Source organism: Leucoraja erinacea, chromosome 19 (genome assembly GCF_028641065.1).
Source record: "Leucoraja erinacea ecotype New England chromosome 19, Leri_hhj_1, whole genome shotgun sequence".
In the NCBI taxonomy this organism is placed as follows: domain Eukaryota; kingdom Metazoa; phylum Chordata; class Chondrichthyes; order Rajiformes; family Rajidae; genus Leucoraja; species Leucoraja erinaceus.
Genome location: NC_073395.1, coordinates 28,856,390 through 28,882,639, shown reverse-complemented (window position 1 = coordinate 28,882,639; position 26,250 = coordinate 28,856,390). Strand labels below are relative to the sequence as shown.

General features: G+C 41.3%; 1 protein-coding gene across 1 annotated transcript; it reads right to left on the bottom strand.

The window, feature by feature from the left end:
• Nucleotides 1-519: 519 nt before the first annotated feature.
• LOC129706435 (ras-related protein Rab-21) lies at nucleotides 520-25,470 on the bottom strand. Its single transcript, XM_055650741.1, has 7 exons — nucleotides 25,164-25,470; nucleotides 19,914-19,973; nucleotides 15,772-15,879; nucleotides 9,049-9,112; nucleotides 4,243-4,297; nucleotides 4,047-4,135; nucleotides 520-2,759 (listed from the first exon to the last, which is right to left on the bottom strand). Exons 1-7 carry the CDS (start codon nucleotides 25,302-25,304, stop codon nucleotides 2,626-2,628), a joined length of 651 nt encoding a protein of 216 aa, XP_055506716.1. The 5' UTR covers nucleotides 25,305-25,470; the 3' UTR covers nucleotides 520-2,625.
• Between the last annotated feature and the right edge of the window lie 780 nt (nucleotides 25,471-26,250).

The window sequence follows — 26,250 nt, the reverse complement described above, 5'->3', positions numbered from 1 at the left end:
CTATTCTTATAAAGTTGTTTTATTTGATTTCCACTTTTTTAGGTATCCATGTTCATTTACATTCTACATCCGATGAAGATATAAATCTCTCTCATGATGTAATCAGTTTGTTAAAATTATCCACTGGGAAGTCACAGATTTACAATTATTAGTTCTACCTGAAAAGTGCAACACAATTGAACTAAGCGGCTGTAATAATTGGCTTAAGCTTAGATTGATTCAATTAAAACTTGCTTTATATCCACCATGGTACATTGCATAGACATAAAGACAAAGTGCTGGAGTAACTCAATAGGTTAGGCAGCATCTCTGGAGATGGAAAGGTAATATTTCAGGTCGGGACTCTTTTCCACACTGAAGGGTCCCAACTCGAAACATCACCTATCCATATTCTCCAGAGATACGGGCTGAGCCGCCAAATTACTCCAGCACTTTGGTACATCCCATTCCATTTCTGCTCAAAGGGTTACCCAATCACAATTCCTTTAACTTAATAAATTATGGAAACATGGAGCAGTGTTTTATAACAGATGATTCATTAGTGCATTTATTACATTGCTTTAGATTTACAAATAAGAAATTTTGCATGTACACTTTTAAAATTATATTCAAATAAAACAATGAAGTTTCTCTCCACAGATACCACGCATAAAATATTTATTCTTCTAATTGCAGTTGAATTTTCAAAGCTTAATTTGACAAAAACTTCTTTCCAATTAGTATACAGAAGTAAATACGCTTCCTGTTCTGCTCCAAGGACAATTTTGTGCACTAATTCAAATTTATTGGACCAGCTGTATATACTTTTGATAAAAACGAAGGTCCAGGTTTCTTCATAAATATTAACAGCAAGACTAACGGCACTTGTACTTAATGTTTTATTATTTTCAGCAACTTTAGGCAAGAACAGTTGAAGCCATGACAGAGATGTCACTAGCTGATTATAGGATTGCCAATAAAGAGGTCTTGCAAATGGCAAATTCCATCAGTAATGTTGTTGTGCCATGGTGTAAAATGACATTCACTGAAATGGTATCACTTTATCTGCATCAGCTATAAATGCTATGAATAGCATGAATTCACTATCTCACACATCATCTACAAACTAATCTCGTCAAAAGGTTAACACTCGTCATTTCAGGCATAAAATCAGAACCCACTCTCTATCATTAAGCGTACAGGCTTTCAACAAGCTGATGTCCAGCTAGTCGTTGGAATTTCCAATTTGCTGGGATTGATGTGGGCACTGCCTTGATTATCTAATTATGAGATATCTTAATTATCTACACGTTATTGTGATGCTGTTGTCAGGGATAGTTTTAGCAGAAGGCAAATGTGAATCTCACCAAGTTACCGACACAATGTTGACTTTGAAGCGTGCTCCTGGCCGGATCACCAGGGAATTGGGGTGAAAATCCCACAGTTGGATTTAAGGATATACATGGTTCAAACCATGGGTAAAATCACCTCACTCCTACTTAGATCCATGTATTCTGTGACTAAAGGCATGACTCCTGCAAGGCCAGGCATAGAGATGAGTTGCAGAAAAGAAGCAGGCTAGCATTTTCCCAGGTGCTTTTCAGCGAAACAGCACAGGAATTTTAAGATGTAATAAGATCTTAGATCATTTCTATTCTAGGGCTTCAGGGGATGGCTATACCATTTTTAGAACAATTGGTCAATGATTTTTAGATTAAGTTGGACATACTTGGGTTCTTGATCCCAATCAACACCAATTATAACCTTCTCCAAAAGTATACTTCAAAACTGTAACATCATTCTTTTTGCAATTGTTGCAGGTTTTTTTTACAAAATGTAACAGTTATTATTCTCCATTTAGAAGCTTTCCTTTTTCTTTCTTTCTTAAATTCAGAACAGCGATGAATTTATTCCATTCTAATTTACACCTTTCTCTGCCATTTTTGTTCATTTAGCAATCCTCTGATCTGTTGCTTGCCTGCTTCATTCAGGTCCCAGGTGCCAAATTTCTTCTCACTGTACATAACTCATTTCCATCAACTGACCATGCAAAAAATTAACATCCAAGTGTGCTAGGATAAAATCTGGACCATTATTTAAACATATATCAGTCCTTTCCATTGAGGTTTTCAGAATAAACAAACTTACATATACAAGTTTTGTATACTGGATAAAATATTCAATATGAAATTCGCTATGCATATTTTCACCATATTAAGGATTAACACAATGTGAAGGATGTTGTGCAATACGCTACTCAAACAGAAATCTGACTGCACATTGTGTTCAAATTAGCCAAATGTATACTGTTCAACACATACATAAGTTATTAAATAATAAAGATCTGATTTTAAAAGGACAATATAATTGGAGCTTCTACATACTATGACGCTTCATGCAAATTATACAGCTTTTCATTAAAAAAACAATTTGAAATAAATTTAATGACAAAGGCCGTTGATCGTTTCTGTCCACACAAGTGTAAAACAGGCAAAAACCAAATCTTCCAGTCACACATTCCACTTGTTTAGCACTTTTAGTCCTTTAAAGATGAGTTATTTTAAAACATTTAACATTCTGCTGATAAATGTGAAGTGGTACATGGCAGTCTTCATTTCAAAAACAAAGCTCAACAGTTTTGGTCAGTTAGGAACAGCATCCACCACTACTCTGTTGTTGTGGTTCATCGTCAACTATTTGTACACCCCGCCGTGTGCCTGCAGATTGACCATTGCCATTTCCTTTTGCCTTCTCATCTGCTTGAGCCGTTTCTATCATTCCTAAATAGGGAACAAAAATAGGTCTCAATTCAGTACACAAGAGACATTGCCGCACTTACAAATGGATACAGTTTAGAATTCTGACACCTAGATGTTAATATCAAGAGGATGGTGTGAAAGTAATTCACTGTGATAATGCAGCCGGGCATGATGCCTTTGTTATAGGGAAAGATTACATTAAATAAAGGTCTGTCATGAGAACAAGCAGCACATTTATAGACCTTCAAAATTGAGCGATTTGATGGAGAAATAATAAGCATACCATAAACACAAGAAGAGAATGATGTTAGCAATTTATTTGTTTGCAATTATGGCTTCAAATTCTCTGCTCCAAAAAGGGAGTAAAGCAGCAAAAGGAAAAGGACAGATGGAGCTCAGACTGTAAGCAGTAAACAGAAACATGATACAATTTCCAAATGCATGCATAAGACATTGGAAAGGATTATAAACATTCAAAACTTCTAGTCAGAACTTGATGCCAAAAAAACTGTGTCCTGCTGTTGAAAATCTGCTCTCCAAGGCCACGTCAAACCCAACTGGCACGACTTTATGTAGCAGCAAGGACTTGTATGACAAATGGGTATATTTTGAGAAGTTGGGGGTGTCAAGGAAAAATCTTAATAAAGCCTGTCCAACACATCTGAAAACACTGACAGCCAGATTTTGTTTGACAACTAGTAAAACAATGTTTTGAAATATCTAGCATTTCAAAATATTCACAAATTTAAGGCAATAAAAAAATACAAAGAATGACAAAAACATTAAATTAATACATGTGTAAATTAACTAGTGCTCACCTCAGCCCCCTTGTGATTATTCCTCTCCATTCAAAGCATATCTAGCCTAATGTTTAGTGGGTGAATTCCCAAACACTGGATTCAATTATGATATCAGCACCAGAAGGCAGTTAGAAAATGACTGAAATAATGGCCAGCAAGTCTGGGACATTTGCACTTGAATTGGAAACGTGAACTTTGAGATACACAGAAATACCAATTGCCCAATGTAAGCCACTCCACACTTCCCAAACAGCCAGACTCTCTGTAGCTAAGGAAATCTAAGTGAAAAAAAAAAATCACACCCATCCACTCCTGACTATTTTAGAAGTACTTTCAGAAAATTTGTCTTAAGTTATGAAGTGTGTTCACTTTATAAAAGCTATTTTGTTTCTTGGAAATAAGAAACAGGAAAGTAATAATTTGAAAGAGATTTCATTAAAGATATGAAACAATAACTCTAACAGGCCTTTGGTAATCACTAATTAGCAATCAACAAAACTTCACTCACTTTTACAAAGATCAAGGAATAGTTCTTCAATTCCTTTGTTGAGCTTCGCTGATGTATGAAAGTGTTTTGCTCCAACAGATTCTGCATACCTGCACAAATATAAGTCAGCTAAAGTCAAAACATTTACAATGATTTGTAAATACAGATAATATGATCAGTGTCATTACAGGATTGATGGAATTTGTCAAATACTTACATCTCTGCTTCTTCAACAGCGACATGTCGATCCTTTTCAAGATCTAATTTATTACCTGTTTAAAAAAAACATTAAAGGGTATCACCATAGGTACGATACTGTTTGAACGCAAAATACTGCAAATGTGTAATCCTTGAAATAAAACAGAAAATGTTGGAAGGACTCGGGTGTGTTTTATGAGTAAAAATGTTAACATTTCAAATCAACAACCATCCATTAGAACCACAGAAAGATCAGAACAATCCTGGTCTTTTCTCTCCAAAGTCGCTGCTGATTTGCCAAGTATATGTAGTATTTTCCATGTTGTTTTAATTTTTCTATCAAGTTACAATTTACAAAAGATTCCAGTATACTGGTTAATCATGGGCAGTGATCCAAAATTAACCGAGTCCTGTAATTCTGAATGACATAACATTCTGGCATTTATGTCATTCCATAAGTCCATTAATTTCTTCAATTAAAGTCAAAAGCAACTGTTCTTACTAACAAATCATCTAAAGCATTACACCTGTATACGAGTAAACAAAATAAAATAGATATTTAAAGCTCTGTCCCACTGTACGAGTTCATTCAAAGAGTTCTCCCGAGTTTGCCCCGATTCGAACTCGGAGATTTACAGTAATGGCCGCCTGTCGGTACTCGGAGCTCTCGCGGACATTTTTCAACATATTGAAAAATCTTCACGAGTCTTCCCGAGCTTACCGCGTTTCCAGAGTACCTGCCGTTAGCGTTACGAGCCGCTAAGAGACGTCCCTGAGCTCCGACGTACACGCTACGTTCATTCTCCGTGCTTACCACGAGTTTGATTTTATTTTAAACTCCGGAGAGCGCTTGAATGAACTCGTATAGTGGGACAGGGCCACGAGAACATCACAATTTTGATTGTTCTGCCAATTATAACAACTATGACCTTCTTAACAAAGCAGTGATTAACTAATTCAATATGGTGAACACAATATTTGTCACAGTATAACAAACCCCAATGAAGATGAATAGATGCTAACATTTGAAACACTATCGCTGTAGTGACTCTTATCAACAACAAATCAGATTACATTGTTGCATTTTCTCATGGTTCAATTATTTTCTCACCAAATATTTAACAACTCTGTCTGATCATTGAATGAGGCAAATAATTTCATGTCTCAAAGGAAGAGGGTGCCTGCCTTTGTTTTAATGGTGAAAATTGTTTTAATGACAATTTTCAACAGTTACCTTCTTTATTTATCATCTCCCCATCTAGCGTTGCCCTTTGTTTTGGATCATGAGAATATTTCATTACCTCTCTTTGCAACAACAAATTACAGGTGCACAACCTTTTATCCGAAAGCCTTGGGACCAGACACTTGTTGGATTTCGGACATTTTCGGATTTCAGAATGGAAGATTTTTAGCGTAGATTAGGTAGGTAGCGCGGGCGGCTTGAAAAGTCTGGAGCAGCTGCCTCCTCCCCGGAGACCGGGAGAATCATTGCATAAATGTTAGTCAGTTAGTTTGGAGGGATTTTATGTGGTGGTGGTGGTGGTGGTGTAGGGGTGAAGGGGGAAACTTTAATTCTTAGTCCCCTACCTACATGGTCGGCGACTCCCAACCTCGCGGAGCTGGGGGCTCCGTCCGGCCGCGGATGGTGCCGGTTGTAGCTCCGACCCCGGCAACTCTACCCCTGGCTGCGAGGCGCTCCAAATCCAGCGCGGCCCACGGCCGGACGTCCCAGCTCCGAGAATGTCGGGAGTCGGCGGCGTCGCAGTGCTGGGATACCAGCGGGGGAGCGGGCAATGCCTTACCGGGTCGCCGTGTGGCAAGCTCCGGAGCGCTGTGGCCGCCTTCTTCCAACATTCGCGGAGCGTCGCTGGATTTGGAGCCGCAGAGCTGGGGGCACCACTGGCCGCGGGCGGCGCCGGTTGGAGCTCCGACCCCGGCAACTCTACCCCTGGCTGCGCGGCTCCAAATCCAGCGACGCTCCGCGATGTTGTGTGTCGGCGGCCACAGCGCTCCGGAGCTTGCCGCACGGCGACCCGGTAAGGCATTGCCCGCACCCCGCTGGTATCCCAGCACTGCGACGCCGCCGACTCCCGACATTCGCGGAGCTGGGGCGTCCGGCCGCGGGCCGCGCTGGATTTGGAGCGCCTCGCAGCCAGGGGTAGAGTTGCCAGGGTCGGAGCTACAACCGGCGCCCCACCAGCCACAGCGCTGCGGAGCTTACTGCACAGCGACCCGGTAAGGCATTGACCGCTCCCCGCCTCTCCGACCAGGTAGGGGACTAAGAAATAAAGTTTACCCCTTCACCCCCCTTCACATAAAAGCCCTCCAAACTAACTGACTAACATTTAAGCAATGATTTACAGACGTTTAAGCGTCTCCCGGTCTCCAGGGAGGAGGCAGCCGCTACAGTAGTACAGACCTGGGGTGACCGTGGGTCGTTTTGGGTCAAGTTTGGCGCCAAACGCGAGCTTTGGTGCGCAGACGACATCTGGAAAAAATGGCCGGTTTTCGGAGCTTTTCGGTTTCTGGAACTCCGGATAAAAGGTTGTGCACCTGTAGTATCGTTTTTTCTAACTAAGATGAAATGTGCAAAAGCAGTTGGGAAAACTCGCTGAACGATGTGCAAGCATTTTATTTTCCATCAGCAACATGTTGTGACATGAAACAGCATTTACAGCTAATAGCACATCCAACAAGTAGTGCCATTGTACTGTTCCACTACCGTCACATCTAAATTGCATCTGACTGTTGGTCTGACTGACCTACACCATGTCAATTATTCTACTCATTCCATTTACAAATTGGACATTAAAACTACTAGTTATAAATCAATGGTGAATTAAATCAATAGGCTATTACATGGCTTCCAAGCTCAGTTTGTGTTAACCCTAGAAAATAAACATAACTGGAAACTTACAATAGAACATTTATAGGAATTGTCATTGAGCCACGTTGAGTCAATTCACGCTAATGAAAGAAAACTGTGTTTGGCCATTCACATGAGAGGAAGATTAGACTTGTATTGTTCAGCTGTAAACCCAATACATTTGTCACAAAGCTACAATGCAAGGCTCCAAGCAGTCCAATGAGGTTAAGAGGGACAGATAGATCATCCATGATTGAATAGCGCTGTTGACTTGATGAGCCAAATGGTCTAATTCTGCTCCTATCACTTACATCAGCTCCTATCACTCACTATTCTACATCGATCAGGTGTGGCATTGGATCAGAGATGCTCTTCATTTGGATGAAGATTTTTCAGTGTGGTATTTTTATTGATTTTTAAATGTTTCGATTAGTTTTTAAAATATAAAATTTGATTACAATAATTTTACTAGATTTAACACTTCTGAATATTACATTTTTAGATAGTCATAAAAGTCCCTCAGCTTTGACAAAAGGCTGGCAAAAGATAGTTGTGAAGCTTTGTTCCCTTGCTTTATCTCCAGGAGAAGGCAGGGCCTGCAGTATGACATCTGAGGCCTACTCTTTGCCGAGACTTCATGGTACCTTCCCGTCTAAAGCGCAGGTTCAAAGACAACAAAATCTATGTACATCGGCAAATGTGAGCAGGTATGGACCACAGATGGAAGACTGAGTTTCAATATAAGCTGGCCCATTACATTTTTCTGCTGAATGTATTCTTCCAAGGCATGTAATTTCAAGTAATGTTGTATAATTATGATAATTGTGACAAATTATGGGAGCAAAGGACATAACTGCCCCAATTATATAAAATAGGAATATTCATTACTATAGTACTAAAAATAAATCAAAGTCCTATTTTTTGCCTCACAGCGCCAGATACCTGGGTTTAATCCTGAGCTCAGGTGCTCTGTGTGGAGTTTGCATGTTCTCCCTGTGGCCGCGTGAGTTTCCTTTGAATACTCCGTCTTCCTCCCATGTCCCAAAGATTGCAGGTTTATGGGTTAAATAGCTTCTGTACACAAGCTCTAGGTCATCCCACTTTCACATCCTTCCCTAGTGTGTAGGATTAAAAAATGGGATAAGCTAGAGCTTGTGTACGGGCAATTGATGGTTGGCACGAACTGAGAATTCCAAAGCTTTGGGCTACAATATAGCTATGAATTGCAGAGCAATTAAAATCAGCAATGTGCAAGAAGCCTAATCAAATAGTGAAAATACCCTGGAGAGTTGGAGGCCTGGGAGAGTGTACAGAGGTAAGAAAAGATTAGATTATTATAAAATAGAGATAGGCACTGGGGGCATGATGGATTTTAAATGAATACATTGTTTAATCAAGAGCCTCATGGCTCAGCCAGTACAGAAAGTTAAAATTAAATTGACAATCTTTTACAAAGGATGCTTTTCTCGTAGCTAAAATACTTACAGTAATATCGTCCTCAAGTGCTTCTTTGAAAACAACAAAAAATAGTTCATACTTGCACTTGCAAATATTTTGGCATTAAAGTTTTAATAGGATTTTTATACTCCCCTTAACAGAAGATCCATTTTTAATATGTAGAAATATTAAAAGTAAAAAATAAGAGGGAAAGGATTTGACATCAACATTCAGCATGAGATCCAATTAAAGTATTTTTGATTTGGGGGTAGTGAGATATAAGAATTAAATAAAGCAAAATTTAACCTTGCATTGGATTAATGCGTTTAGTCTGCAAAAACAACACAGGATTCAAACTATGAAACCATCTGCAAGAACTATGCAGACCCCATTTCAATTTGGTGATTTACTGGCATAATTCAAGAACACCCCATATTTACATTTAATGCTACATTTATATTCAACCCAAGAACAAATGTATTAGAATATTGAAGATTTACTTCCTGAATACCCGACACTTACCTACAATACATAAAGAAATGTCATTTCCCAACATTTTCCGCAATTCTTTCACCCAACTTTTCACCTGGGAATAGAGAATTTTGTACATATTAGTATATAGTTTAAGCATCTATTCAAAGTTTCAGCATGAATTCTGTAAGAAGACATGATATGGGAAAATAATAGGTTTATCAAAACAACCCCTTCAGGAGGGGTAGAAGCATTTCATTGGTTTCGTCTCTTTTGGTGAGCTGTTAATTAATTTGCAAAACAAAAACAAATCTGATTTTTCACAGACTTCCATGGTAAATTATGAAACAGACATAAAAATGGTTACAACCAGCAATAATTCACAGTATCTTTTAAAAATTAAACCTCTCGGATTTTCGATCCATTGAGAATTTTCAAAATCCTTGCTTCTAATTCAGTAATGTCACATACTATTTGTATAACACCTTAGAGAGACGCACATGATTACCTGTCACACAATTTGAATCAAAGAACAAGTGTTGAAGAATGCCAATGCAGTAATGTAATTGTGCAAGAAAAGTGTTATAAATGCCTGGCAATGGTTTAGTTTAGAGATACAGTGGGGAAACAGGCCCATCAGCCCACTGGGTCCGTGCCGACCAGCGATCCCCGCACACTAACACTATTATACACAGTCACTAGGGACAAATTTTACATTTACCAAGCCAATTAACCAACAAACCTGTACGTCTATGGAGTGTGGGGGGACGGGGAGAACGTACAAACTCCGTACAGACAGTACCCGTAGTCAGGATCAAACCTGGGTCTCCGGCGCTGCATTCACTGTAAGGCAGCAGCTCTACCGCTGCACCACTGTATTCACTTTATTTTTATTGTGATTGTATTGGAAGACCAGAAGCTTTAGTCACACAACACGGAAACAGGTACTTCAGTCCAACTCAGCCATGTCAACCAAGAAGCCACATCGAAGCTAGTCCCATTTGCCCACGTTTAGCTTATATTTTTCTCTAAACTTGTGTAAATGACTTTTAAATGTTATTAAATCTGCATCAGCTACTTCCTCTGGCAGCTCGTTCCATTTACCCACCACCCTAACGAAAATGTTGCCCTTTCAGGTTGCTATAGAATCCTTGCCCTCTAATTTTTGATTCTCCGACCCTGGGAAAAATACTTTCTGCATTCACCTGATCACTCTCAAGATTTTATACACTCTACAAGATCGCCCCTTAGAAACATAGAAAATAGGTGGAGGAGGCCATTTGGCCCTTCGAGCCGGCATCGCCATTCATTGTGATCATGGCTGATCGTCCCCTATCAATAACCCGTGCCTGCCTTCTCCCCAAATTCCTTGACTCCACTAGCCCCTAGAACTCTAGCTAACTCTCTCTTAAATCCATCCAGTGACTTAGCCTCCACTGCCCTCTGTCGCAGGAAATTCCATAAATTCACAACTCTCTGGGTGAAAAAGTTTTTTCTCACCTCAGTCTTAAATGACCTTCCCTTTATTCTAAGACGGTGGCCGCTGGTTCTGGACTCGCCCAACATTGGGAAAGTTTTTCCTGAATCTAGCTTGTCGAGTCCTTTTATAATTTTATATGTTTCTATAAGATCACCCCTCATCCTTCTAAACTCCAGTGAATACAAGCCTAGTCTTTTCAATCTTTCCTCATATGACAGTCCCGCCACCCCAGGGATCAATCTCGTGAACCTAGCTGAACTGCCTCAATCACAAGGATGTCCTTCCTCAAATTAGGAGACCAAAACTGTACACAATACTCCAGATGTGGTCTCACCAGAGCCCTATACAGCTGCAGAAGAACTCACCAGAGCCCTATACAGCTGCAGAAGAACCTCTTTACTCCTATACTGAAATCCTCTTGTTATGAAGGCCAACATTCCATTAGCTTTCTTCACTGCCTGCTGTACCTGTAAGCCAACTTTCAGTGACCGGTGTACAAGAACGCCCAGGTCTCGCTGCACCACTATATATATATATATATATATATATATATATATATATATATATATATATATATATATATATATATATATATATATATATATATATATATAGGCACTCCACTCGCCCCTGCCTGCCATTCTGTTAAAGGACCCGTTCACTCCTACTCTTTGCTTCCTCACTGCCAACCAATTTTCTATTCACGTCAACACCCTACCCCCAATACCATGTGCTCTAATTTTAGTCACCAGTCTCGCGTGCGGTACCTTATCAAAGGCTTTCTGAAAGTCTAGATACACTACATCCACTGGCACCCCTTCATCCATTTTACTTGTCACATCCTCAAAAAATTCCAGTAGATTAGTCAAACATGATTTCCCTTTCATAAATCCGTTGACTTGGACCAATCCTTTTACTGCTATCCAAATGCCCCATTATTACCTCTTTAATAATTGACTCCAGCATCTTTCCCACCACTGAAGTCGGGCTAACTGGTCTGTAATTCCCTGTTTTCTCTCTCTCGCTCCTTTCTCGAAAAGTGGGATAACATTAGCTATCCTCCAATCCACAGGAACTGATCCCGAATCTTTTTTATTTTTTTATTTTTTTTTAATTTTATTTTATTTATTAGAAGTGAGTACAATGCATTGGTACAAAAACGATGTTAACATTCTGTACAACTTCCCTTTTTTTTTTAAAAGAGAGAAGTGAGAAAAGAGAGAGGAAAAAGAGGTTGTGAGAAGTGAGGAGTAGATTAATGAGCGTGGGTGAAAAACCAATAAGGAAAAAGTGAAAGAAAAGGATTAAGTGAAGAAGGAAAGCAGGAGGGAGATTTCCATTACCACAGTGAGATGTTTTTTTTTTTTTAATATTCTAAGTCTTCTTTCACCCATACCTGAAACTGTTGGTTTTCATGATACTATGTCACCACATGAATCCAAGAAATCAATAAATGGGGACCAACTCCTTAAGAATAGGTCTTGTTTGTCTATTAGGAGGAGTCTCATTTCTTCCAAATGTGCTGTGTCCAGCATATTACTGATCCACATTTTAAATGTTGGTATATTAGCATTTTTCCAAAATTTAAGTATGTTTTTTTCCTGTTATTAACCCATAATTGAAAAATGAGTTTTGGTGTGTATTTAATTTGTTCCCATCTCTACTTACTCCAAATATAATCATTTCAGTGTTAGGTTCCATTTTTGTCTTAAATAGCTTTGAGAACATATCAAATATATCACACCAAAATTTATAAAGTTTTGAACAAGAGACAAATGAGTGCGTAATATTGGCATTTTGAGAAAGACATTTATCACAAATGGGAGAAATATTTGGATAAAATTTATTCAACCTAGTTTTGGAATAATATAATCTATGTAATATTTTAAATTGAATTAAGTTATGTCTAGCATTGATCGAACACTTATGTATATGTATCAAATATTTTTCCCATGTTTCTTTTGAGATTATCATTAATTCTTTTTCCCAGTCTTCTCTACTTGCCTCTGTTGATGGTAATTCTATATTTAAAATACTGTTATACAAGTATGATATTAATTTTGTTGACTCCGCATTGATATTCATTACTTCTTCCAGTGGGTCTAAAATTATACTTTGGAATTTTGGTATATATTTCTTCATAAAGTCACATACCTGTGGGTATTTAAAATATTGATTGTTATTCAATTTAAATTTTGATTTAGTTGTTGAAATGATCCCGAATCTATTGAACATTGGAAAATGATCACTAGTGTGTCCACTATTTCTAGAACCACCTCCCTGAGGACCCTGGAATGCAGACCATCAGGTCCAGGGAATTTATCATCCTTCAGTCCCATTAGCCTACCCAATACTATTTCTCGCCTAATGAAAATGTCTTTCAGTTCCTCTACCCCCTTAGATCCTCTGTCCTCCAGTACATCTTGGAGATTGTTTGCGTCTTTCTACGTGAAGACAGATTCGAAGTATCTATTCAACACTTCTGCTATTTCCTTATTGCCCTTAATAATTTCACCCATGTATGCCTTCAAGGGACCCACATTTGACTTTGCTACCCTTTTTCCCCTTAACATATCTATAGAAGCTTTTACTATCCTTCTTTATATTCCTGGCCAGCTTCCCTTCGTACTTCATCTTTTCAGCCTGTATTGCCCGTTTTGTTTCCTTCAGTTGTCCTATGAAAGTTTCCCAATGGCGTCCGGCTACTCTCTGTTGTGTTATACATTTTTTCGTTTAGTTTTATTCTATCCCTAACTTCTCTTGTCAGCCACGGTTGCCTCCTACTCCCCTTAGAATCTTTCTTCCTTTATGGAATGAAATGATCCTGCGTCTTCCGGATTATGCCCAGAAATTCCTGCCATTGCTGTTCCACCGTCATTCCTGCTAGGATCCCTTTCCAGTCTACCTTGGCCAGCTCCCCTCTTATGCCTTCATAGTCCCCTTTGTTCAACTGCATCACTGACACTTCAGATTTAACGTTCTCCTTCTCAAATTGCAGATTAAAACTAATCATATTATGATCATTACCTCCAAGTGGTTCCTTTACCTCGAGTTCTCTTATCATATCTGGTTCATTGGACAACACTAAATCCAGAATTGCCTTTTCTCTGGTCGGCTCCATTACAAGCTGCTCTAAGAATCCATCTTGGAGGCATTCTATAAACTCTCTTTCTTGGGGTCCTGAACCAACTTGATTTTCCCAGTCTATCTGCATATTGAAACCCCCCATCACCACAATGGCATTACCTTTGTTACACGCCAGTTTTAACTCCTGCTGCAACTTACACCCTACATCCGGGCTACTATTTGGGGGTCTGTAGATAACACCAATTAGTGTCTTCTTGCCTTTGCAATTCCTCAACTCAATCCACATTGACTCTACCTCATCAGTCCCTATGTCTTCCCTCGCAAGGGACTGAATTCCATCCCTCACCAGCAGAGCTACCCCCCCCCCCCCCCCCCCCGCCTCCTCTTCCCACCTGCCTGTCCTTTCTATAGGATGCATAACCCTGAATATTATGTTCCCAGGCCCGATCCTCCTCCAGCCACGTCTCAGTAATCCCCACAATGTCATATCTACCAACCTCTAACTGAGCCTCAAGCTCATCTACTTTACTTCTTATACTTCGCGCATTCATATACAATACTTTTCATTCCTTACGCATCTCACCTTTCACATCGATCCCTATTACACTTGGTCATACTCTCCTATCCCGTTGTGAGCTTCCTTTACCGTTAATTCTGGGGTCATTAACCATCTTTTTATTCTCTTTCCCTTTAACTCCGTCCTTGACTATCCCATTTGACATAGTCTCCGGCACTCCAGGGAATAAACTCTTTGCTGCCTGACTTCTCCCAATAGCTCCGGCATTCAGATCATAACAACCTTGTAAATGTTCTCTGGGCTCTTTTCATCTTACTGTCAATTTTCCTAACAGGATGAACAAAACTGAACACAATATTCCAGACAGACTCACCAATCTCTTGTCCAGCTATAACATAATGTCCCAACTTCTATACCTAATTCCCTGACTGATGAAGCCCAGTGTGTCAATACCTTTACCACCCTTTCAATGTACTTGCACTCCCAGATCCCTCTGTTATACAATGCCCAGGGCCTTACCATCCCACTGCAAAGGTCCTGCGCTAATTTAAATACCCAAAATGCAACATTTCACACTTACCCGAATTAAACTCCATTTGCCTTTGCTCGGCCCATTTGCCAAGATGATCAAGATCTCACTGTGATACTTGATAATCATCACTGACAATAACACCCATTTTAGTGTTATCTGCAAACTTACTAAACATGCCTTGTACATTCTCATCAAAATTGTTGATATAAATGACAACACAATACAATACAATATTATTGTCATTTGAGCCCCAGTGAGGCTCAAACGAAATTCTGTTTCCACAGCCATACAAACAAAGACAACTTCCTAGACATACACACAATTTAATTCACACAAACATCCATCCATGATGGAAGGCAAAGTCTTTTCTCTCCCCTGTTCTCCATGTCTCTCCCGGTATCCAAGCCCCAGGTGGGCGATGATAAGTCCCACGGCCATTTTAGGCCGTGCCGGGCGATTTACGGCCCCGCTCCCGGTCTAAATGTCACAAAGTTGGAGCCCCCGGCAGGCGCTGGAATGTCCCACGGCCATGAAGCCGCGCTGGGCGATGTTCGACCCCGCTCCGGGTCGTTCCAACCCCGCGACACGGGCTGGAGAAGTCGCGTTGCGGGAGCTCCGGGAAGCGGTCTCTCTCTCCCCCCGGACCCGCGAGCTCCCGATGTCCCAGTTCACCGGACCTGTGGCTGCGTTGCTGGAGCCTCCGAGCCCCAGGAGTCGAGTCGCAGCAGCGAGTCACCACCGCTCCCCACGCTCCGAGGCCGGCCAGCCCCACGATGGTGAGTAGTCCGCAGCTCCGCAGCTCCGCAGTCTCCCGAGCCCCCGGGTCGTTCAGGTTGGAGGCCGCTCCACGGTGCTAGGCCCCAACGACAACGGAGACCGACAGGGAAAGGTCGGGTCTCCCGAACAGGGAAGAGATTTTTAACTGCCTGACTCATTTCATTTTTTTTTTTGAAGCTAGTTCTGTATCCAATTAGCCAACTCTTCTTGGATCTCATGCAATTTGATTATTTGTACCCTTAAGAGTTAAAACATTGACTTCACATTTAAACTGAAAACCTGAAAGAAATAATTATTGCATTTTTCTTCACAATTATTGCAATTTGATTACAGTCACTTGATTAAATATAGGACAGCATACAACTTTAGTCAAGTGCTCACCTTTTGAAACGAGTCTTCATCGGTGATATCATACACTAATATGGCTCCATTGGAATCTCTGTAATAAATCGGACCCAAAGCATGGAACCTCTCCTGGCCTGCTGTGTCCTTGTTTGAAAATAAGGTTTTTGGAATACATTTTATTTCCAAAGCAAAGAAACAATATTTTGTTTATGTTCTAAGTAACTTAAATCTAGCCCCCCCCCCCCCCCCCCCCCCAAACCAGCTTGCATCTGCCCCCTCTATCTTGCTGTTACACCCCGCTATCAGGCACCCCCGTTCCACAGATTACACATAAATCCCCCCCCCCCCCCCCCCCCCCCCCCCCCCCCCCCCCCCCCCCCCCCCCCCCCCCCCCCCCCCCCCCCCCCCCCCCCCCCCCCCCCCCCCCCCCCCCCCCCCCCCCCCCCATGAATAAAGATAATAATTTATATACAGTTTATACAGTTAACGCTTTGTTCGCCTTTTCTTTATACCAAGTGATCTTTGACAAATCCCACGATTCCTTATCCTTTTCAGAATACGAAATCACTTATTGAGAGAAAAATAGTATACAGTGCCCTCCAAAATTTATCATCATTTATTTATTTGCCTGTACTCCACAATTTGGGATTCGTAATAGAGAAAAAAAAAATCACATGTGGTTAAAGTGCACATTGTCAGATTTTAATAAAGGCCATTTTTATACATTTTGGTTTCAACATGTAGAAATTGCAGCAGTGTTTATACATAGTGCAGGGCTCTCGCTTAACTTTTTACCCCTGTTGCCATCCGGGCAACCTTGGCAGCTTTTTAGGTTGCCAAATGACAGTTTAAGTGGTCATTTAAGATGGCTTGCATGACGTGTGCTCGGACGAAGTGCGTAGTTACCAGTCGGAATTATGCTCAATGAAGCATTCACATATTATTTCTGCTTCAAATAAAGTCACAAACTAACATATTCACCAATCAAAACATGATATATACCACAATGACATGCAGCAAAATTATAATACAGTATCTCAACTCTTTTTACACATTGCAATAAATGCAATTTTTATTATTTCTTTCCACTTCCAAACAAAAATGTGGTTGGATTATCAGCGTATGATCAACCTGTGTCAATAAATCCTGGACCTTGATAACATATATGCTTAACCATGCACACTACAGATTGATGCAAGCATGCTTTCTATGAAGGACCGAAAATTATCATGACATGGCCATAGCATGGGTCGTTATTGGTACAGAAACACTCTCGCTTCCCACATAATTTATGCACAACAAAATATACAGGTTTCAAGGAATTTTCTAAAGGCATTTTACGATAATAGCTGTTAAAACTGACCATACCCATCTGACAGGTTAACCATTACACTAACTAACAAGAGATGGCCAAAGGACATAAATGCAGCAAATGTTCTTTTGGTAATATATTTAAAGGTGTCAAGACACCACATTACCAGACATTCAGATTAGATGTATGTGTTGTGAACAGCAATGAAGATACCCAGTTTGTAAGCAACTTTTTGTTTTAAGGGGGAATGGAGAAGGGGGAGGTGGGTCGTTCCCTCACGGTCCCGGGTCAGCGCTCCCGCCCCTTCACGCACACAGGCCCGGCTCCACCCCTCTCTCTCCCCGGGGTGATGCGGCGGACAATTCACCGGGGGTCGGAGCAATGTTTACAAACATCGGCCTCAGCTCACACCCGTCCGCCCGGATCCCGGCATCCGCTCCCGCAGTCGGCCCTCTCCTTCCCTCCCTTCTCTTCATTCCCATCTTCCTCACTTTTCCCTTCTCTCATTCGCTCCATCCCTTCTTTCTCTCCTTCCATCCCTCCTTTCTCAACTTCCCTCCCTCCTGTCCTTCCTCTCTTCTCTCCCTCCCACACACATAACGGACAGACAACTAACACACACAACACGCAAAGAAGTTAGGATGGGGTAGAAGCCCAAAGGGTAGGATGGGGCTGAAGCCCAAAATTTAATGCCTGGACTGGTTTTTCACCAATGGTTATTAGTTTTCCAGGATCTATTTAATTAAATCACTTATTTTTTTCATTTCAGTCACTAAAACAAGTGGTATTATAACTAAGTACTTTTCAGAAGTGATCTACACATTTTGTTTGTTACTTGTAGGCTTGCAATTTTATATTAAAATGTAGCTTAGATCTGTTTGGTCCATTAAGTCACATGCACTTTAAGCGCACATTTTGATTACTTTCCATTCTACCATAGAGATATAAAAGTCTATAATAGACTTTAATTATATTTCTATGAATCTACAGACCTTGGCTGGGAACCTGGGGCCCACCAAAATTGTTCCCAAGTGGGCCCTGCCACTCCTGAGGCCGGCCCTGTTTGGGATCATTGTCTTGCTGTAGAATGAACTGCCAGCCAATGAGTTTTGAGGCATTTGTTTGAATTTGAGCAGATAAGATGTGTCTATACACTTCAGAATTCATTATGCTACTACCATCAGCAGTTGTATCAATGAAGATGAGCGAGCCAGTACCTTCAGCAGCCATACATGCCCAGGCCATAACACCCCCACCACCGTGTTTCATAGATGAGGTGGTATGCTTTGGATCTTGGGCAGTTCCTTCTCTCTTACCATCACTCTGATATGTTAATCTTCGTCTTAACCACAAGACCTTTTTCCAGAACTGTGGTTGCACCTGATTCTTGAAGAGTGTTTCTGATCTGACATACAGGTGTTTGGGTTTTTTTCTTTATTATACAGAGAATTCTTCTGTCATCAGCTATGGAGGGGTCTTCCTTGGCAATTAGTCTCACTAGTGTTCTCTTTCTTCTCAATGATGTTCCAAATAGTTGATTTTGGTAAGCCTAAGGTTTGGCTGATGTCTCTAACAGTTTTATTTTTGTTTCTCAGTCTCATAATGGGTTCTTTGACTTTCATTGGCACAACTTTGGTCCTCATGTTGATAAACAGCAATAAAAATTTCCAAAGGTGATAGAAAGACTGGAGGAAAGACTAGGTGCTGAGAGCTCTTATACCTGCTTTAAGGAGGCAATTAAACACACCTGAGCAATTACAAACTGTGAAGCCATGTGTCCCAAACATTATGGTGCCGTGAAATGCAGGGGGGGGGGGGGGGGACTATGATAAACACAGCTGTAATTTCTACATGGTGAAACCAAAATGTATAAAAATACCCTTTAATAAAATCTGACAATGTGCACTTTAACCACATGTGATTTTTTTCTATTACAAATCTCAAATTGCGGAGTACAGAGCTAAATAAATAAATGATGGGTCTTTGTCCCAAACATTATGGAGGGCACTGTAGATGGTGAAGGTTAGAAGTCACACAATGAAACATGTTTTCAAGGCTTGCAACATCTTGAAATATTAAAAAATACATGCAATTCCAAGATTCTGTACCGGTTCAACAAGTTTAAAAAAATGGCTTGGGCAAGTCTTGGCAGAATAAGAGTTACTGGAAAAGATGTTATAGCTTTGATCTTGGAGATCAAGTTCTTGGATCACTTTCTGAATTCAAAATCCAACTGCACATTGTAATAGAAAGGACTAAAAAAGAGTTTAGTTGGGTAACATGAGCTTTTTTCAGATAAACAACGGACAAACCAGAAATAAGAATAATGAAGGTAAGGTTTCTAGGAGCTGTGAATTAACATTTTGGGAAGGAGGGAGCAGAAATTGGCTAAATCCCAAGGCTGTAGTCATGCAGTAATTGAAGCAAAAAAAACCGATTAGTTCATACCCTAGAATAGAACATCTCATCCGCGAACAGCTTGGAACAAAAGATGGATATGCAATCACAAACAACAACAAAAATAAATAAATAAATGGACTGCCTTTTCGCTGAGCACATTGCACCATCAGAAAACTCTGGACAGTCTTAAAACCAGCACAGCTTTTGTAGAATTTAAGCTGTGATTGTAGCATCACAAAGCAATTCTGCTTTGCAATGACCAGTTATCATCGAAACTCAAATAAAAGTTTGACACCAGATTGAAGGTAAACGGGATTCTCAATAAGCAAATTTCACTCTTCAATGGAATTAGTTCATTTGATTTGTCACTCAGTAAATGTATTCTTGGAACAAAACAGAATTCATTTTGCACCGAGATTCAAGTTAATTGGGTCACAAATATTTTATATAAGACATGGGTACTTACCCAAATTGCAATATTTACTCTTTTGCCTCCAATGTTCAGTTTTTTGGTCAAGAATGATGCCTAAGAATAAACAGAGGGCTTGTGATATTACAAAGTAGAGACATTGTCTTAGCACTTATTAAATAATGTCAAAGGGAAGAAAACAACATTTAATTAAAACAAAACAGAGCATATTTGTTTTTCAGAGTGAGCAGTTCTTTAAACAATAAATTGATTTCATTCACTTCAACGACAACAAAACTAAGCTTGTAAGAGAAAGAAAAAAAAATCACTGCAAGGAGATGGTTAGTTAACTGATCCAGTTCGGCTCCTGATAATATCTTTTCAATAATAATAATAATCATATTTTATTAAAGGTCTGTAAAATAATTTTCACTCAAAATGCTTGACTACATTTCACTGTGACAAGCATTATGTCCTCAGGGAGATACTTCGTACTTTGTATGTATTGTGCATTAGCCTATTATTGCCTCGGTAAAGATTTGTTGAATTCCAATACTGGGTTCCTTAATTTTTGTTCTACAGTTTAAAATGAAAATTCAACCTCAGCAGCTGTGCACATTGACCTTCATTGGCATCCAGCGCAACTAGGCCTAACTTTCAAATTATTCTGTGGCATCACCATAGCTTCCTCCAGCTTGATAGACTTCTTATTCTTCTGATTTTGAATGCATGCATTCCCAATTTTCATCGCTTCATCGTCGCCCATGTTTTCAGCTGCCTGGGCACTAAGCTCCTTCCTTAAACAATAACCCTTCTATACTTTGAATTTATTCAAAACTATGTACAATCATTTAAATTTATTTCCTTAATGAAGCTATTAATCACCTGCTTGAACATTATTATTAGTAGCACAGAATAAGCATTTCTGATCATAATCCTGTGATGTGCCTTGAGATATTGCACTATATAATAGACACAGATTAAATGAAAGTTGGTGCTGATTGCAATGCTGCTCATGAAAGTACATTTTTTGTGCACCCATTCCATAGATGGAATCAAACATTTGGCTTCAGATCTGCTCAAAAAAAGATTATTGGTAAAATTTTGCAATTTAGACCACAGTGTATTTTTAAATGATTTTGGACCTGTGTGAAGGTGGCAATGATGCCAAATAATTACTCAATTTTTTCCCCAAGTGAAAAAAAAACAATGGCAACTATTTTCCTTTGGCATAAAAGCATGACATTTAAGTTAATTTAAGTCATTTATGTCTCTTTATTTTTCATGCACAAAACTATTAAAATGCATCTTTTTTTTAAATGTTATAATCCACACCTGCAGAAACCAGGCATTTGCCAACACAAGTTATTGTACAAGCTATTGCCAACCGGGAACAGGAAGTTTTATTTTAGCATCACATTTACATATTCAACTTAAGTAAAAACCGTTTGCCGAAACATGCTACGTATTTAAATCTGAAAGGACGTACAGTAACATATTATTGTTAAACTTATGGAACCAACATTCAGAGACCAAGATTGTTGATCCTATAAAATAAGTTAGAACCCCATTGTGGCAGCTGGGAAATTCAAATTTGAGGAATTAAATTTAACTTCTGTTAAGGGCCTGTCACTTAGGCAATTTTCTAGGCGACTAGGCTGTCGCCTGTATGGTCATGAGTGGTCTCCTCAGTCACCAAAAGAGTCGTAGCGTTTTTTTCTGGTCGCCGCTGGATTTTGAAATGTTCAAAAAATTTCAGAGAGTCAGTGACCGTGGGCTTCACGTAGCTCGTCTTCTCCTGACGTCGTTGCTGTTATAGTTCAAAGTCAAAAGTCAAAGTAGCTTTTATTGTCATTCAGACCTTTCGGTCTGAACGAAATTTCGTTGCCTTGCAGTCATACATATAATAAAAATGACAAAAACACACAATTAACACAAATTTAACATCCACCATAGTGAGTTTGTCGCCAGGATGGCGTAGGTTGTCACCGATGCTGACTTTGGTGGATATCATTGTCGTAGGCGCCGGCAGTGCCAAAAAAAAATCGCCTAAGTGGGACAGGCCCATTAATCCAGTTGCCGGTTTTTCGGCGACCTGCTGCGACTATGACAGTCGCCAAAAAAAAATCACCTAGTGGGACAGGCCCTTTAATAATCATGACAATAAAATGAGCGGATTGTTGTAAAATCCTATTAGCTCATTAAGGAAATCTGCCATCCTTACAAGACCCCAGACCTCAGATTTTCTTCTTGAAAATCAAATTGCAGATGCCAAAAACTCATAATAGCAGAAAATACTAGAAACACTCATCAAATCAGGTAGCACCTATGGAAAGAGTTTGTAAATGGTTTAGGTCAGAGATTTTGTCAGAATGGAATTGCCTGACCAGATCTGACAAAGGGTCGTCAACATGAAACATTATGGGTGAATTCAATTCAATTCAATTTATTTGTCATTTGGACCCCTTGAGGTCCAAACGAAATGACGTTTCTGCAGCCATACATTACAAACAAATAGACCCAAGCCACAACATAATTTACATAAGCATCCATCACATTGCTGTGATGGAAGGCCAAAAACACGTATCTCTCCACTGCACTCTCACCCCTCGATGTCAGAGTCAAAGTCAAAGCCCCCGGCTGGCGATGGCGATTGTCCCGCGGCCATTAAAGCCACGCCGGGTGATGCAAGGTTGCACACCGGGTTCTTGATGTTAGAGCCCCTGGTGTGCGCTCGCAGAGTCCCGCAGCCATTCCAAGCCGCGCAGGGCGGTGATGTCAGGCCCCGCTCCAGGATCTCTTCAACCCCGTAACTCGGGCGGGAGAAGTCGCCGTTGCGGGAGCCCTGAAAAGCGGTCTCCCTCCAGGGACCCGCGGGCTCCCGGTGCCGCCGTCCGCCAGACCCGCAGTTGCAGCCTCCGAATCTCCGGAGGTCGGGCCGCAGCAGTGCTCCACCATCGCTCCACCCGCTCTGAACTCGGCCAGCTCCGCGACGGTGAGGTGAGTCGTCGGCACCAGAGCCCCCGGTCTTCCTGTTGGAGGCCGCTCCTCTCGTGCAGTCCCAACGACAACGGAGACCCGACAAAGAAAAGGTCGGGTCTCCCGTGCAGGGAGAGATTTAATAGTTACCCCTTCCCTCCCAACCCACCCCCACCCCCACACACACACCCCAACAAAAAAATAACAAAAACTACATAAAAACATAGACAAAAAATAATAAAAACGCAGACGGGCTGCAGAGGCCGCTGCTGACGAGTGCCGCGCCGCCGAATCTTAATTGTTCTCAAAAATAGTCTATTAAACCATTTTATTCAGGCAGTGAGTTGGGATGGGGAAATTAAGGCTGTCCTTGAAGACAATTTCTAAGACCCACTAATAGGGGGGTTGCACGGAAGGTCACTGGGTCATAGGGCTCGACGCACGGAGCCGCTAAATCCAACTGGAAGACATCTGTCACTTCCGGTATATGTTATTAATGCTAGAAACGCGTACTTTCCTACCTGTTAAAAACCGGCAAAATGTTTAATTTTTGCGTTGAAAAAAATTGTGGGAGTCGGGGTAAGTGTGAGAGACATGTGCCCAACTTCAGAATTCCAAAAGTGAAGCGAAATGAAGGTATAGTGAAGCGAGAACTGAAGGGACTACAGCAGCTAAAGTGCTTGGTAAACATTGAAAATATTGGGAATTATCTCGTTTGCTCACTGCATTTCATCAAGTAAGGCATTGTGTTTTTTCTTGATTCCTTTGGTATCTAAAAATTCTCAGAAGTGATAAATCTGGCTGTAAATTTTTCTTCAGGTGCGTTTTCATTTTGTATGTAAAAACCCACGAGAACCATGGGCGATTTAAAAAAATTACATCCAGATTTATCACGTCTGAAACTTTTTAGATGCCAAAGGAATCAAGAAAAAACACAAATAATGCCTTACTTGATGAAATGCAGTGAGCAAACGGCCAATGTTCCCCACGTCCCTTCAGCCCTCTTTTCTATCTACCATAATTTCTCCTCACTTTTGGAATTCTGAAGTTTGCTAAATGTCTCTCACGCTTATCCCGATTTCCATAATTATTTACAGCGCAAAAATGGACAATTTCAGCGGTGGGGTTTTAACGGGCCCGCTACGCTGGAAACAATGGTAAGTGCCTACCTGTAGTTCATCGCGTGTAATCCATTTGGAGTAGCGTAGCAACAGTACGGGTCATGGGTCGTGACCCGACTGCCGTGAAACCTCCATATACAACATTTTAATTGTATTCAATATCAGCAGCAGAGCCTGAATACACTTTGGACCTACGTAAAGGTCCAAAGAAATTGAATGCTAAGAATAAAAAGCTCAATTTATAACTTCGGCATTACATTTACATATGCCTCTGGCAGTCTTTACAGACTGCATTCGTTTTGAAACAATCATATGCAAAATTAAAGTTAATGAGTTGCACATTTATAGTCCGCAAAGGTGTAAAATTATAACCAGTATTTTAGAGGATGAACAGTGGGTTCATTTGAAGCATCCAGTTCAACCCTCGAATATTATTCACACATCCTAAGTCAAAGCTTCACGGACCCGAGTACGATTACAAAATCACCCAACCCAAAGTCACGTGAAACTTATTTTATTACACGAAGTGATGCAAGAGGATCTTGCTTTCAAACAGCGATTAATATCAATGATGAGGGACAGCAAGTTGCTTGAGTTTTGCGACTGGAATCAAGTTGTAAGCTTTTCATTTCCTTTTTCCTACGGGCCTTAAACGCCCCACCCTCATTTCGTAAGGATTAGAGGAGGTAGTCTCAGTGTGAGTAATTTACTAACTTTCACAACTCTCTGAAATGTTAAATATGATATAAACTAAAAGACAATATGAAACAGCGAACCACAGATTCTGGCTCGAGCCTGAAATAACACTTCCGGAGCAAATATATAGGACCAAAATATATTAAAACATGCAACCCAAAGTCAGCGCGGTAATATATCATTAAATAAAATATTTCTTTACAATACAACCATATCAGACACCACCCAAGTGGGCAATCACTGTTTTGCTGGCATTGATATTCTGGCAAAAGAGCTTTGCGGGTATTTATAAGTTTTAAGTCAAGAGGAGGAGGCACACGACTAGCATACTTGTCGTATTTACATGTAGTTGTGTCTGAGCTGGAGGAGGAAACTGAAGATCAGAGCCTGGACGACATTTAGCAGCAGGCCTTGGCTTAGCAGGCGCCTCAATCGTCAGTTCCTCTTTAACCAGGCAGTGATCCAAAGCAAGGGGGTGGGGAGGGAAAGAACGACAGACCAAAGGACGAACCTGGAGCGTAGTAATGTGCTTGTCGTTGAATTTGTTCTCACAGTATCTCAGCACCAGGGATGTCTTCCCCACGCAGCCTTCTCCGAGCAGGACAACTTTGAACGAGTAGGTTTTGCCGCCCCCGGCACTGCCACTCGCCATGATCAGGAGGAAAGTGAAGCCGAGCAAGCTTCGAGTCCAATTACATGTGACCGGGCAGGGGTGTGGCGGCGAGAGAGGGGAGGGGGCGAGGGGGAAAGTCGGCGGCTCAGCCGGTCGAGCGGTCACAGTAAACAAGCCGCCCTCCTCGTCTAATGGCGTCTCCTTCCTCCTGCGTCAGCTCTGTGGGGCTCGTCATCTGATCGACAGGCGGGAGGCGGGGTCTGTCCCGGGCCAGTGGGACATGGGGTTACAATGCAAGTGTTTTATTGTAATACTAGACCAAGTGGGACCCGTTGGGTCCCGTCCCCTCAACGCGCGGTTGCGAGGGGCGGCCTTTGGCGTCTCACACACACACTAACCACCCCCCCCCACACACACTAACCCCCTCACACACACTAATCCCCCCCCCACACACACACACACACTTTAACCACCATCCCCCACACACACACACTAACCCCCTCACACAGACTACCCCCCCCCCCACACACACACACACACATTAACCACCACCCCCACACACTACTGTGATGCCACGCCCCCCCCCCTACACACACACAACACACTAACCCCCCCCCCCCCCCTGATATATTAATATTATTCATTCGCTCCATTTACACCATTTCCCGTCCTATTCACTCACGCATAACCCCCAACTGTGCAGGCGCGGCTAGATTTGGGGGGGGGGGGGGGTAGAGAGGGTGAGGGGGTAGAGATTGAGGGGTGGGGGCGTGGCATCACAAGGGAGGGCTGGGCGCAATACTCCGGGGGGGGGGGGGGGGGGGGGCAGAGAGAGCAGGGCTCAGAATTAGCGGTTGCCCGGGTGCCATTGACCACTCAAAGTGCAGCCGGGCAACCTTTGTGCCGACTCATTTTGCCCGGCTTGGCAATCAAATGCTGATTTATACCGATAGACACATAAATCTGGAGTAACTCCGCGGGCCAG